This window comes from Centrocercus urophasianus, unplaced genomic scaffold (genome assembly GCF_019232065.1).
Source record: "Centrocercus urophasianus isolate 14NV4802_14NV808 unplaced genomic scaffold, USGS_Curo_1.0 seq_10, whole genome shotgun sequence".
NCBI classification, from domain to species: Eukaryota; Metazoa; Chordata; class Aves; order Galliformes; family Phasianidae; genus Centrocercus; species Centrocercus urophasianus.
In genome coordinates, this window is record NW_024884142.1 from 75723514 (window position 1) to 75739332 (window position 15819).

Below are 15819 nucleotides of genomic sequence, written 5' to 3' on the forward strand. Positions count from 1 at the left end.
GAATCACAGAATCACAGAATCACAGAATCACAGAATCACAGAATCACCCGGGTTGGAAGGGACCTCAAGGATCATGTAGTTCCAACCCCCAACTGCATCTTAACTGCATCTTCTGCCCCCTCTGTCAGGTTCCCTTCTGTATAGGGATATTCAAATAAAACTGCATTCAACTGTTGTCCTAAAAATGGCAAAGGAAGTCTAAACAATAAAAAAATTAAAATTCCCCCGAGACTCAGCAAATACACATTCCTCCTCTTAGGGAGACAATCCCCATAGCTCCACTGTAAAATAATCTACAAGATATTGTGCTGGACAAACCTATTTTGTTTCTCTTGATATCAAGATCAAAGTTGGGAGTACAATTCCTTGTGGATGCTTCAGAGGCATCCACTTAAAAGAGTGGTAATATATATATGAAAGTGAACATCTATTTAAAAGATGAAATTTCCCAAAAAGCAATCATAATGAAGAGCAGAATAACCTCTTGAAAGGTGAATCTGAGGGAGATCTTCAACTTAGCAGTTAAAGACTCAAATTCCCATGCACCAGTTTGGGATGAACTTAAAGAGACCCAGCTCTGGTCACGTGCTCATTGCTCTTGACTTTCACTCTTCTGCTGCTAACTAAGGAAGAGAAGAAAGTCATGAAAAATCCACATGAACCAAACTTGATTCACAATCAGACCTGTAACTGATGCCTCCGTAAAATGTTCTCAAAGCTAAAAAGTACAAAACCAATGGTAGATTCTTCATGGTTTCATAGGAGAAGAGTTATTATACAGCATTTGCCTTAAAACACAGCCCTCATTCTTATGGCACCTGGTCAATGAAACGCTGCAAAAACTTCACTCCTTTTTTGCTGAAAACAGCAGAACTCTCTCCTCCATCCCTTCAACATCTTGGCTGTGCCCTGGAGGTAGCAGCTGACTACAGGTTTGCAGCAGCTGCAGATAAAGAAGTGAAGGGGGAAAAAAAAAAAAAAAAAAAGAAAAAAGCTGCTTACCTTTAGAAGGCCTCAGGTAAGCAGAGCTCTCCAGTAAGACACCCTTGGCTCCACTGCCAACCCTTAAGTGAGGCCTGGGATGGGGTGGATCCTGGCTCCACCCCTTCTGGTCACTCAGGTACATTGCACACACCTGAGCTCCCCTGGGTTGGCCCTGCCTTGCCATCAGGTGCTCAATCACTGGTTCAAGCTGTGACTTAGCATTTCCTTTGCAGTCAGTAATTTCATTATTAGGTACCTGAGATCAGATTATGGATTTGGGATTAATTGGCAGAAGTTTCCATGAGATTTTACCCATATATACTGAGAAGTTTCTCTGATGTCTCTGGTGTTTCTTCACTATATTTTAAGAAGATTCTACCCTTGAGAAGGCAATATGGTCTAAAAAAATAAAAAAATAGGAGTGAGGTAAAACTTGAATACAGTCTAGTTCAGATGTTTTTATAAAGTCTTGTAGACTTCTCTCCACAAACCATTAGGTCCTAATTGCCTCACTAATGTTATTTTATATAGTAACTGCAGTTCCTAACTCCTGATATTATGGCACCCAATGGGATGAAAGTAGGCACTTAGCTTTACCGTGCACTGTACTGTAACCTTTTCAGTCCCTGATTATTATTCTGTCAACGCACACTTGTTCATTATTACTTAAAGGTGTTGTCCCTTGCACCAGGATGACACACTGCTGTGTAAATTAGAGCCATAACTAACCTGTTTCAGTGCTGAAGCAAACGCCTTTCCTCTGACAAGCTATGAATTAAGAGCTTTTCTTGTCCCTGTGGAAGGAGCCTTTCTCCTTCGTTCCTAATAAGGACAATGCTGAGATGGATTTAAAAGGTTCTTTTCTGTGAAAAGAGTTGATCTGTGATAATCTCCTATAATCTGAAGTCTAGGAGCAAACTCAGCACTAGGCCTGGATTGTAAATCCACTTTATTACTTTTTTTTTTTTTTTTTTTTTTTTTTTTTTTTTTCAAAAGTCTTTTAAATATAGTCCCTTCCTTTTCAACAAGGGACATTAAGGAAGTGCCTTTCCAATTAAGACTCAAATTACATTAATTATTATTAATCTCAGTTCCAGTAATTTCATTCCTTCTTCATAGCCCTTTTGGAAATTCTATGCTGTTAGGCTACAAACTGCATGTTTGCAATATATGCTACCCTCACCGTTGATTTTCTTTCTCTACGCACGCAGCAGATGTTGTGCAGTTCAGGAAACATCATTATTTTCATTTTAACTGACCATTAAAGCTCTTAGAATTACATTTTCCAAGTAAATCATTCAATGAACTTGATTTGTTCTGTTCTTGTTCTGTTTTCATTCATGAATTACTTCTGAACTACCCTAATTTTAGCAAATATTTGTCTAATTTGCACATTGTTTTGGAGGAAAAGATGTTATTCTAGGATTTATGCTTATATTGCTAATTTCAGCTATTACATTCCCCATGTAGCCATTTGTGATAGATCAAATGTTATTACTGTGTTATTACTGCTACTCCCTTGCTGGATGGGAATAACTTTTTATGTGGCCAAGTAATGAAGACATGATGAACAGCAAATAATGAATGGAGAGTACTTGTACTCATGTGGGAGTTCTGTATGCTAATACAGGCAGTGGTAAAAGGACCATTCCCCCCATAATCATATGAATGAAAAATAAGTGACATGAACACACATTAATTGGAGACAACACAGGATGGGCAAGCCATGCTGGAACCAAACACGTTATGAGTCTGGCTGGGTTTTCACCATTGCAGGTGGTAAAGAGAGCTTGATTTCCTCATGATCTACTTTTCAACAAGTGAAAAGTATCAGGGATAAAAATAGTTAAAAACAGACTTCTACCAGCACAGGAAAAGACCATACCCCAACTGTTTTGGGGAGGTCTACTCAACAAATCTTGTTGAGTGTGCTAAAGATGACAGGATGACAAAAAAGGAGACAAAAATGTGGACCTAAGGAAGCACTGTTGCAACCTGTAAAGCTGCTGCAATCTATATAGGTCTCTAGCATTGATTATATTACTTGGGAGGTTATGAGGCTGGCTAAGGTCAGAAAAATGCAGCTCTATCTCTGTTCAGCACATTTGGAGCTGAAATTTTGTGCAGAAAGCACATATTAACATTTCTGTGAAGGGTTATTTCATATTTAGCTTTAATAAATAGAACTATAGAATAGCTTGAGTTGGAAAGGAGCTTTGAAAGTCATCTGGTGTAACTTCTCTGCAATGAAAGGGACACATACAGCTAGATCACGTTGCTCAAAGCCCAGTCCAACCTGGCCTTGAATGTCTCCCAGGATGAGGGATATCCACTACCTTTCTGGGTAACCTGTTCCAGTTCTTGACTTCTTGTCATAAACTTTTTTTTTTTAAAAAATATCCAATATAAATCTCTTCTCCTTTAGTTTGAAAACACTTCCTCGTGTCCAATCGCAGCATACCCAGCTAAACAGTCTGTCCCATTCTTTCTTATAGCCTCCCTTTAGATATTGAAAGGCTGCTCTCAGGTCTCCCTGGAGCTGCCTTTTCTCCAGGCAGAAAAGCCTCACAACTCTCATCTTGGCCTCGTAGGGGAGATATTTCCTCCCTTGGATCATTTTTGCGGCCCTCCTCTAAAAGCACTTCAAAAGTTATCCCACTGCAAATTGTAGATTTTTCTTGGTGCATTCTGGAGAGGATTTGGCCAAACAGGATTTCATGCCAAACAAGAAGTACAGTTGCTTGTAATCACCACAAGTAATATGGATAAGGGGAACACTTCACACTGCTTTGTATTTACAGAAATGAATTTATGTATACATATATGAACTGGATATATAATGATTAGCTCATTAGAACTAGTCTCAAAAATAGCCAAAAGGGTATGGGAACCTCTCCTGACTAAAATGAGATCCAGGTCACCTATCCTAGAGATTAATTGTGAAGCTCATCACTAGGTGTAATCCATATTAATGCCATATGCAATTTAACCATGGTGTCATTAACAGTAAATCTAACATACCTGACATAGTAATACCTTTCAGCTGTTTGAAATCTAGGTCACCAATTTGATGTTCCCAAGGGAGAACAAAAAAGGCTATAGCTTGTTTTCTATATGAAACAATAACAAAACAATGGGTCAGTGTTTTCACTGTTTGTTTTAAGCTTTGGTGTTGTTTTGTTTTTGTTTTGTTTTCTAAAACTGTCCAGAAAGAGCCATTGCTGAACTAATCAAGAGTGAAGAGCTAGCAAGGCCCTAAGTATTGAAATACATTCATCCCATCTCTTGGAAGAGCACTGAGTGGTAACAAATGCTTCTCAGAAAACTTGGGTCCTCAGTTTGTGAACAACGAAGGAGCTCCATCCAGCTAATTATTTGTGTTTTTTTTTTTATCAAATTAACTAATTATTTGTTAATTATCAGCCAATTGTCAGTTGGGCTTAGGTGTATAGCAAATAAAAAAGTATCCTCTCTCCTGAAATCAAGTGATAAATTAGTGAAGAAAGGGAATGGAAGAGTTAAGGAACTTGGTGAGGAGGAGGTTCTGATTCCCAGAAGGCCAAATGTAGATAGCAGAAGCAGGGTCCTCCAGCTTCTGTAAATTACTCTTATCAAGGAAGGATAAGTTCCTCAATCCCATTCAACCTTATGCTTGGTGGTCTTTCCTGCAGGAAGTCCAGCTGAGGTGGCTCTGACCCGCAGACTCCAGCCAGCCTTTGGCTGCCAGCAGCACACTGATCTGGGTGCCCAGCAGGTTGCAGACAGCTGTAGCCCAGGAGCTGCAGCCAAAGCTGCCTTGCTCTCATCTGTATTCATGACTTCTAACCAATGCTAACCATTAGCCAACACTCAGCATATCGCAGACAGTTACATTTCAATCATTTGAATCTGTGTAGTCATTTTGGATCTGTTTGTGTAGCAACCCAACCAAAAAGCAAGCTGAGGCTCTCTGGCAGCTGTTGAAAGCATTTGTACTAACGACTCCCAGACAGACCGCATTTTCATGTGCCTACTGAGCTTTGCACTGGCCTTGCAACCCAGCTGTAAAGATCCACAATCCCATTGAGCTTTCTTTGACAGAAATCTGTCATCTTATATCCTCTATTAACAAGAAGACAGTCTTCTAGGGACAGCAGCTTACCTGGACAGAATCAGTACTGTACTGACTGTTTTCTGTGTGTCTTCTCCAGATATCACTATACAATCTGGCACAGTGCAATAAAGTATCCCGGAAGATGAAATTGTTCTTCTATTCAAATTTCGCATTATATCCAGAGCAGTATTTGAATGGAAGAGAAAATGGTTGGTCTTTTGTTCCTCAAAATCAAATGAGAAAGGTACTTCTTGAGGTGATGGTGGTTTCTGTTGGTTTCTCTTGTTTCTTTGTTTTTAATTTGTTTCTGTTTTATGGCACATCTTCTGCTTTGATATAGTTGCTACTGATTCTGTTGTTGCTGTATATTTGGTCTCCAGTGAAATATTAAGACGGACAGGAGGTGCACTTTGGCCTTCTTGCAGATGAGGACTTCTGCCATCATCTCCACAAACACACATCTGTGCATTTCCACTCCCCTACAATGCCCTCCCAGTTGACAAGAGATTTTTCTCAAAGTCAGGTTTGACAGGCTCAGAGGCAGAAGCTCTGAAACAAAAAGAGTAATTCAAAAATCGCTTTTGTTCCAGTTTTGATTGTCAGGGTATGAATTTCAGAAGTTCTTTGCTTCCTTATGGAGATTAGGATAAAGGCTTAGTCTCTCAGGCTCTGAGGCAAAGATTTAGGGAGTTTTCCTGAAGTGACCAGTGCCAAATTCTACCACAGGATACTCAAATAGAGAAATCTATTACACTAGTGAGGTATAATGTGTTCTTACATGACCATGTCCCCTGTTCATGCTGTGATCTGTGCAGTGGTCCCTTTCTGGAGATCACACTTCATCTAGGCCAGCCTTTGAGTATGACACCTATTCCAGCAGTGACAAGCATGCATCTGTCTGCTGCAGTAACATCTGGATCATGTCAGCCCACTGACTGCCATTTTATATCAGATATGTGGGCCTAGTTACTTGAAGTTTCACATCTCTGAGTCATGTTCAAAGGAAGCAAGATTAACACATCCTCTCTCTGGATTTGTTTCATCCTCATTACCATAGGGTAAAAAGTAGATGTTTCACAGCATGCAGCCTTGCCAATGTCTTATCAAATGCTACATTTCATACCAATGTACCAATAACATTGGCAAAGACAGCCAACATCCTTGAAACAACAGAGTCTATTTTTTAAATCTGTGCAGACAAGTATCTTGTGATTAACAGCTTGTTATTAAAATATTTCTGAATTGTTAATTGCTGAGAAGAGGATAGGAGTATTAACACTTAAAAAATAAATTAGTTCCATTGAAAGAAACTTGAAATGTATCATGAGAGGCATCCATTCAATTTATCATCGCTTGACAAATATTATTGGCAAACACGGCAGTATAACATTGTTAGAATTGTCTGGCACATTCCCTTGGAGCTCTGTCTTTCTATAGCCAAACTTTTATTTGGAAAATTTCAGCCAAAATGATTCTGCTGTTTGTAAGAGAAAAAGAAGGGGAAAAAAAAAAAAAAAAAGTTCCTTTTTCTTATATTAAAAAACAAAACCAGAGAGAGCAAGCATAAGATACTTTATGAATTGTTTTTGTGGTGTTTGTGCTTTGAAGTTCAACCTAGATAATTTGCAAGTGGTGGGACACTCTCTTAGATGTGCCTTGTGTTATTCTTCAAGAATGTTACAGAGACCTGCTCTAGCCAAAAGCCTGCAGAAAACATGCACCACAAAGACCTCATTAAATTTGTTAGTAAAAATTCATGGAGATTATGCATTCTTTATCTCCTCACAGCTCCTGCATGTGTTTTCATCACACATGTATCACCCTTGTAACAGAGCAACTGAACTGCCTACAGTTAAGAGCTATGGGTTTCCCCTGCCCATGGTAGCTTGATACTACAATAGCACTGGAGCTGAGGGCTTACCTCTCATGTGTGCTCTACATGGACAACTACCAGGAACCATGGAAAGAGTAGGGGAAAAAAGGGATATGGCAGTAGAAAAAGAGATTAGACTAAAACCAAGAATGTGATAAAGCTCTAGGTAATAAAAATTAGATGCACTCTCGGGGTTTGTGAGACTAAGAGGCTTCAAGCAATAAAGATGAGGAGTACTTAAGCACACTTGTTTGGAAAGACTAAATGAGCCCTATGTCTTTGGTGGCATTATCAGTGATGATGTTTTTTTTTGTTTGTTTTTTTGTTGTTGTTTTTTTTTTTTTTTTTTCCTCTCTCTCTCTCTCTCCTTCCCCTCTGTATAGTAAATGAATATATAGATGCTATAACTATGAAATAAACCAAAGAGTTTAGCAAAGCAGATACTAATAACAAAAAGAGAATAGATAGAAAGCTTACCTGCATCCTGGGCTTGCTGCAGAACTCCAGAGGAGGGATCTCCAGATGAGATCCTTTCCCACTGATCGTCAGCTCTTAAATGGGTCTAAGAGAGGTGGAGCCAGGCTCCACCCCTTCCGGCAGTACAGGTGAATTGCCTTCACCTGTGCTCCTGTGGCTGACTCATTGCTTGCCCCAGGTGATCAATCAGAGGTTCAGGCCATGATTCAGCAGTTCCCATACATTCTCCCATCAAAATTGCCCGCACAAATGTGGAAATTTTTTTAAAATCAGAGTTACAAAGGCTGACCATTCAGTAAATTCCAGGTGTAATGTGAATCTTGTGGGCAAGTGTGCAGGAAGTCTCTACTCCTAAGGTTAAATGTACTTTTGCACAAATCCTCATCTGCTGCAGGTCTTGTCCTTCCCTGCAGATTGTCTGATGCCTGTTTCTGTACTGGCACGGCCAGGGGCTGACTCCTATTTTACTGATCTGCACAGCATCAAGAACAATCAAACTGCGATGACCAACCCTGCAATCTGACAAGTAATTAATGGAGCACTCCTCTTGTGTTTGCAGACTGAAGTTCATGGATTGTAAATCCAGAATGCACTTTCTCCTAGTGGAGGGTGTGGAATATCACTGTTTCTGTGTTCAGGCTCCTTTTATGACTGAGTTTAACATCTGATGCAGCTGACTGATCCTCCCAAAATCCAAGCCAGCCAACAAAAGAATCAGTTTGTCAGCATAACCAGGAACAGTACAAAACAGTTGCTGCCTATGTCTCCCTGCAAAACAAAAATTCTCACTTTTTATAGCATGTGTTGGAAGAATTGGGTGAATAAGTGCCCTAACATAGGAGTCTCTGCTGCAGTCACATGAAACCCCTCACCTTGAGTTAAGTTCTTTTGAAGCACTGAACTCCACCAGCTGGGATGAGATGTAAATTATCAGTTGATTTTCCTAAAATAGGAGGCTTTTGGTCTCTTTTTCATGTCATTAGTATTTCATTAAAAGAAAAAAAAAAAAGAAATTCCATCATTACCAAACAGGAAAATCTGTGTATAACTAACCATAAAGTTAAAGAGCAAAACATAGACATGTGTGCTTGTGTTTACATAAACATGTATGCATGAATACAAATGCAAAAACATGCTGTTATATCTATATCTCTCTATATATTTATATCTGTGGCATTTGCCATCTGTTAGCAGTGTAATACTGGAAATAAGCATCTGGCACTGTTTCATATAGTAGGGCCTTTTGACAGCTGATGCTAGGGAATGCTGTACCTTTGGGGATTACCAAATAATTAATTAGGAGTAGGTAAACATACTGGAGAACACGAAATTCCTATACTGAAAGCAAGAATGTCAAGGTACTCTTAGATTTATTTTTCATCTGGCGTACAGCCTAACATCAGATTTAATGCTTTTTGGCGGGATGCCCTGACTGTGTTTAGGGCAATTTTTGTTAAAAGTGAACCATAAAATATGTTAATAATGTTACTTGTTAGTTTTGCATCTACATTATTATTACAACTCCACAATTGCCCAGGTAGTTAACTGTAAACACTGAAAACAGTGCAGAGAGAATCACTGAGTTTATTTCTCTGGAAATAAACTGCAAGAAGATGTGTGCTGCATGAACCATATGGTATGCTATGTGTTACCCATGGGTTAATGGTTACAGAGCGCTGGAAACAGATGTGACATTTGAGCTATTCAAAGGCTAAAACGTTTTCTTCCTTATCAGATGGAATTATTCATTGGCTTCCAGGTTCAAAAGTGTTTAAATCACTGCTGCATTTACTGCACTTATTCAGACACCTCCAAGGGCTCTTTTTGGTCATATGTCTTTGCAACCCTTTGCTGGGTGTAGTGTGTGAATGAAACAAGCTGTCTCTTGGAACGCTATTTCCTTCTGTTTCCAGAGCAAATCAATCTTACAGTGTGGGATTTGAACAGCTTTAGCTCAGGGAAAGGTACAACCTTTCAATCTTATATCATGTAAAGCCAGTATACTTTTCATTGCTTTGTTGTTATGCATTGATTTTTGAATGAATTAATCAAAACTGTAGCCAGGAATTGGGTGGAGATTGGAAAAATAGATCATCTTCCCCAAAGGGGAAGGGAAAAGCGTATCAGTTGCTGTCCTGTAGAGCTGGCCGTCAGAAAAGACATTTGAAACAAGGAATACTGTCCAAGTCATGAAATTTGTAAGGAGGACACAAATAATATGGTCTGCTTTGCTACAATTCCTTATGTACACAGACAGACACATACACACACATAGATTTCATGCTCAAATTGACCATTTGGTTCCTAACAAATGCCATGTCACGTGCACTCCATCTCATCATGTTTCAGAAATTTCCGTTTTGTCATCTTTTTTATTTGGATGACATTTTCACTATGATACAGGAAGCTCAGCTTCTCAACCAGGTATGGAAAACATGTATTGCGCTCAGAAAATGAGTATGTGTATATATATAATTTTAGTAGCGACTGATGTGTAGTTGCCCTCAGAAATGGAGCAAGAAATATCTCTACCACGCAACAGCAATATAGAGAAATAATCAAATCCAGAGATGCTGAATGAGATGCACCTGTGGAAACAGAGGCAAATATACCAGCAGAAAGAGCCTGATAAGAATGTGAGGGGGAGGAACTTGGGGGTCACAGTCCTGCACTAGCAATTAGGGCATGGTTACAGGATGTAATCAAAAAGCATTGTTTTTAGCAGTGCTGAAACACTCAGAGTTGTACAGGGGAAGCTGCAAGATAATTTGAGAGGACTTGATGGCTGTGAGAGCAGGGCCATGGCTGGTTACACATGGACACTGTTACCCTATCAGGTGCTTCAGCACTGGCGCCATCACGCCAGGTTGGTTCCAACCTTCTCCCAGGGCTGTTCACTTGCTGATTTGTTGGGTGGCTCCCTGCCTCACGTACAACTTCTTTGGTCGTGTTCGTCCCAAATGTTGTGAGTACCAAAGGCAACAATTGTTGGGCATTCATTTCATTTTGCACATTTCACAATGTGCAAATATGCTGATGCGGATCAAGCCTCATCCATTAAAACTAAATGAATTGAAATCATGATTAACAGTAAAAAATACAGCTGTTAGATTGTGCCCTTTATTACCTGGGTTCTTTGGCAGCTATCTATTATTTTAAAGCAGCATCTGTTGACATACTCTAATCCTATGTGAGAAAGTGAAATAGATGCTTTGCTTTTTAATAAAGAGTGTAAGATACTGCTTTTGAAAATTCATGACTGCATATGCTACTAATCCTGATGATGAACTCAACAGCTAAATTAAAAACAACCCAAACATCATGCCCAAAGGGAAGCAGCATCATGATAAACTGTAGTTGAACCGCACCACAGCGTAATAAGGAAAAGAAAAATCAATATATGAACCTCTTTAAGAGTCTTTAGTGCAACATAAATGTAAATGTCGTTAATAGGAAGCTGCCATCTGGACAGTTGGATAATGTAGATTCTGGCAATAGAGGTGCCATTCCTCTTGGAAAGCACAAGAAAATCAGACTTTGAAAGATGTTGCAAACAAAGTTTTACTGAATCTCTTTTGAATATATTAAAGTTGGCTATGAGAAAAAGCTTGCAAAGCCATCAAAAAGGTTTCCTCTTACTTCTTCATGTTTTGGATCAGGGCAGAGATCACTATTCTCTATATTAGTGATATAAATGTGTACAAATGTGACCACAGGGAAAAAAAAAAAAAAAGGTGAGATGCCTTTTTAAAAGATCTTTTCTCTAAAAAGGAGATTGTATTCCAAAAGAGTCTGTATTATGGGATTCCTACTTTATATATGTAAAACCCTGAAGTCAAAGATAGTTTACAGGAGAGAGAAAGCAAACATATTTTTAAGACCTTTTTTTAAATGATCACCGCTCCTTGTTTAGGTTTCATAGAAGACCGCAGAACAGCAAATAAATGAAAAGCAGGTACTTTTCCCCAAGAATATTTTTACTGTACATTTTGTAGCAAAAAAAAAAAAAGAAAAGAAAAAGAAAAAAGAAAAAAGGAAAAAATATTCTGATCACAGGGATGTCATTTCTAAAACTCCAAGTAGGAAACATGACAAATACAAGATCAAGTACACAGCCATGTCACAATATATCTCTGCACCTTTAAAAAAAATATACATAGAGTTTTTTTCATGTGTTATTTGCTCTGTGCCCTGACCCTTTCCCCACATCTTTTACAAAATCATAGGAACTATGTGCAATTTCAGAATGGTTCCCAGCAGCTGATCATTGGCAGCCAACAAATTAATAAACAAGGGCAGTCGCAGTAGCCACCAGAATGCTGGAAATCACAGTCTAGTCACCGAGGACAATAAAGTCACCGACGGCAATGGACCATGGGCACTTCCAAAACCACAGAAATGCTCCCCAACAAGGAATCTGAGAATCAGTTTACAAGCACTGAAGAGCTTATGTTCTTAGTTAACAAATAGGTTAGGGTGAGGGACAGGGGCGCTTGGGTACATAGGAAAGGCTGTTTGTGTGCAGGGGACACGTGGGAGACTCCTTGTCCTGACACTCAAATTTAACTCTTTTTATGTGGCTAATTGGGAACATATCCGATCCCCTGAAACACACAAAAACTTACATTTCATGTGATGCTAGTGGTACAGTCAAGCTGTGTCATGGAGACTGTAGAAGGAGCTTTTGTCACATTAGGGTGGAAAACTGTGTTCTCTTTGTCAGTTGAGTAGAGAGTGACAGCGTGACCTTTGCCAGAAGCAACTGGCATTCATAATGTAGACTGTTCATGGGAGACACTTTGGTTTTCCCTTTCTTTTTCCTTTACTATGAAGTCTTGATAACAACTTTTTGCATCTTTGTTAGCAAAACCGCCAGAGATACCAATAGTTGCTGCAATCTGCCTTAAGCCCTGACAAGCAGAGAATATGAAGAAGATAGGAGGACTTTTTAAAAACTTATCAGGCCCTGGATTTTAATTTTTCTAGGACATGAAGTGTAGTATCAGAGGTGGGTTATACAGAACTTCAGAAATTTGACCTTTTTACGGATCCTTCTTTCCATCCAGGGGATTTAGTGGGAGACTGAAAACTAAACAAAAAATGGAAAACATGGAAACAGACTTTCTGCTGGGAAAGAAAAAACAGAAACCATCAAAACAAAACAGCCCAAAAGCACTCACAAGGCAAAACAAAACAAAAAATCAGCAAATCCCAAACCAAAAGCCCACTCGACAGGTATTGTTATTTTCCCAGATGTCACAGTTAACGCTACAAGATAAACAATTTGCTTTGATCTGTCCCTGCAGATGCCCTGCCTGTGCATCTGAGAAAGTCATTCGCAATAATAACCAGATGCATCCTAGCACCAGTCTTACATCCATAGAAGTGCATTTCTGTGGATAAAAGAGTTGCCCTTATATAAAAAAAGAAAACCTTTAAAGTTAAATTTATGCTCTTATACCCCTTTTCATCCTCTGTTTAATCTTGTTTGACAGTTCACCAAGAACTAGAAAAACTTTTGGAAAGCAATGATAAATACAACAGTAAATTTCTTGAAACATTCACACGTTTCAGCTGGGGACCAACAGGAACGGTACCATATGTGCCTATTCACATTGCAAGACCTTCTTTCTCTTTTAGCATCCCAATTACTTATTTATTTACCTATCCGTTTTGCCAGTACAACTGAAAACATTTCCTCCCCTCTCTTTCCAAATGCAGCAGCAGCATGCTACTGCAGCAAACCACAATATATAACACATGAGTGGAGAAGATGGGGGGAGACTTTGATATTTACACTGTGCTTTCCATTACCCACTCTGAACTCCCGTAAGTCCCTTTTGCCCCTGTTAGGTCATTGTCATCGTACTGTAAAAGCATGCCATTCACCGAGAGGCTCCTCTTTGTCCAAATGTTCGTTATCTTTTTTGGGTAGGTACAACACTGAGATGTAGCAAAGTCCCCCATGTCAAAAGAATGGCTACGTTTAGTTTTGCCCTCCAGAGGTAACATGAGGAGGCTGCGAAATTTGGACTCCGGCTGGCCCAGCAGTGGTTCTTTGTCTGAATGGCGGGCCGCCGTGGAAGTTCTGGAGTCTGTCGTCTCCTCCTTTTTCTGACATTTCAGTTCCAGGGAGGCAAAAGCTCCCATTAGACGGTCAATGTTGTGTTTTGACCTCGAGGGGGGCCTCCACTTACTGGACAATGTGCCCTGTTCACTTTGGAGGCTATAGTTATCACAGTCACGGCTATTCACAGAGCTGGAAGAAGAGGAGATGCTGCTTCTCACAGACCCAGAGTTAAACTCCATAAGTTCGTTTCTCACCACCACTTTGGGGTTGACTTGGGGCAGGACTCCATTTTGAACCGGTTGTGCTCCATTTGTCTGTGAGTAGACGTTGCTGACGTTGGACATCTTCCCTTGGGAGTTGTTGCAGACCTTGTAGCGGACCATCAGTATTACAATGAACACCAACAGAGTTGCCACAATGATGCCCCCAATGATCAGAATCATGGTCCCACCCAGGAAATGGCTGTGCATTGACTGGCACTGAGGGTAGTCTTCTTTGGTGAAGAATTGGGCGCACCCTACAATATTGGTGGCAGTAAGAGTAGTGGCGGTGTCATCCCACATTGCCAGAACACAGAGGTCATAGCCTGTTCCAGAAACAAGGTTGTTTACGACAAATGCTTTGTTTGTAGCAGGAATCATCCTTTAAGAAGAAAAAAAAAAAAAAAAAAAAAAGAAGATAAAAGAAAAAATATGTTACTGAGGAAAATGAGGAAACAAGAGAACAGTCATGGGAACAGTGTGTGAACTGGCAGGAAGGACTCAGAGCCATAAAATTCAAACAAGCATTCAAACTTCCTGGTTCTTGTGGGTCCAACAACCCAGTATTCAGGAATACAGAAGTTTTGAAGGCCAACTCTCAAATGTACAACAAAGGGAGTAAAGAAAACCAAAGCAAAGCAGTCTGCTCCCTTTCTCTCCTTTCTTGTACTGATCTTAAATACATTTAAACCTGAACAAATAATTCAGAATAAAAGTACATGCCTACCAAGAGCGGTTCTTTCTGAGTGTGCAAATGACCATTGCATTTCCTAAGTCTGAACCTGGCAGTCGTGACAGCGCTTCGTGCGTGCCTGAACGTGTACTGTATAACTCTGGTAGGTTGCTTACCTTGTGAAGACAAGAGGCTACATTTAGTTTTAGCGTTCCATGAGAATGCAGGGCAGGCAGCCTCTCCTGCTTCAGAGAAAAAGAAATATTGGCATTCTCAGTGGCTGAGAATAAAACCAGTGGTGCCCCTTGCCTTTTTTTTTTCTCTTTACTGCTACATAATTACAGGCTCGAGGGAGAGAAAATAGCTGAAATTAGAAACAGTCCATTCTGACTTAGAGATGCAGATCTTTAGCACAGGCAACAATGTGCAACACAGACCAAGCTGGCATGAGTGTAACTGGGATAGTAAGGTATGGCCATAGGAAAAAGGCATACTCCTGGGAGTGCCAGGATTTCCTAGCCTCAAACAACATTCACAGACAGCACACATTACAACACTCCAGGGACCTCTCAGTGCAGTGGGAGGGAACAGACCTGCACAGAGAAGCAGCATCAGGGCACTACAAAGGTGAATATCTGATCTCTGCATCTGTGCGTTCCTGCACTTAGACTTACTTAGACTGCACTTAAAATCACACCCGCCTGGCCACAGGCAACGTTCTGTTTCAATTTTAAAAAGCAAACACAGAAACAAACAAAAAAATTGTGCAGGTAAAAGTAATATTGATGAGAAAAACTTGGAGGATAAACCTGGCAGATTTACTCAGTGTTATATTTGAGATCCCTGACACATTCATCATCATAATAGAGATGTTCTGCTCAAACACGGATGAACTATTCAGTATGAGATGAGAGGATATAAAGCAGCCCTCTTGGAAACTGCTGGGAACTATAGCTAAAATGACTACTAATAGCCACAGTGGCTGGTCTCAAGTCATTTCTAATTGTCCTCCTCTCTGTGTGGCTTTGACAACAACACACAGCTGGCACAACAGCATGGGGGCCACGCCTGCACACTACTGAATTGTTCAAGGAACAGTTTTGTACCATCTTCATAACTAAAATCCACAGACCACAGCACTTATTGTTCCCGTGTGTTACTCTATTTCTCCCTTCTACCAGTTATTATTATAGTTCACCATAGTATTATCAGGCCTGTGAATAAGTGTAACAATAGGACACCTATTTCATCTATTTCTATCTGGCACATATTCTCACTTTTTCCAGATGATCTGCAAGTGGAGACATACTGAAAATCTTCATGGAAGGTCTGCTGCTGCTGATTATAATGCCTCTGCATTTATTGTCAATGCAGACCCTGCAACCAGCT

General features: G+C 39.9%; 1 protein-coding gene and 1 long non-coding RNA gene across 3 annotated transcripts in view; one reads left to right on the forward strand and one right to left on the reverse strand.

Moving 5' to 3' along the window:
* LOC122159997 overlaps positions 1–15819 on the forward strand; it is a 335999-nt gene that overhangs the window by 295011 nt on the left and 25169 nt on the right. The window contains exon 9 of one of the 2 annotated variants that reach the window (XR_006168728.1): positions 5175–5307. The exons of the other annotated variant lie outside the window; for it this stretch is intronic. This is a non-coding gene — a long non-coding RNA (uncharacterized LOC122159997). Of the gene's footprint in view, positions 1–5174; positions 5308–15819 lie in introns of those variants that run through there. 2 annotated transcript variants of the gene reach the window in all.
* The window catches only part of LRFN2 (leucine rich repeat and fibronectin type III domain containing 2), a 37128-nt gene continuing 34529 nt past the window's right edge, over positions 13221–15819 (reverse strand). The window contains exon 2 of the mRNA XM_042818169.1: positions 13221–14139. Coding sequence (XP_042674103.1) covers positions 13221–14139 — 919 coding nt within the window. The remainder of the gene's footprint in view (positions 14140–15819) is intronic.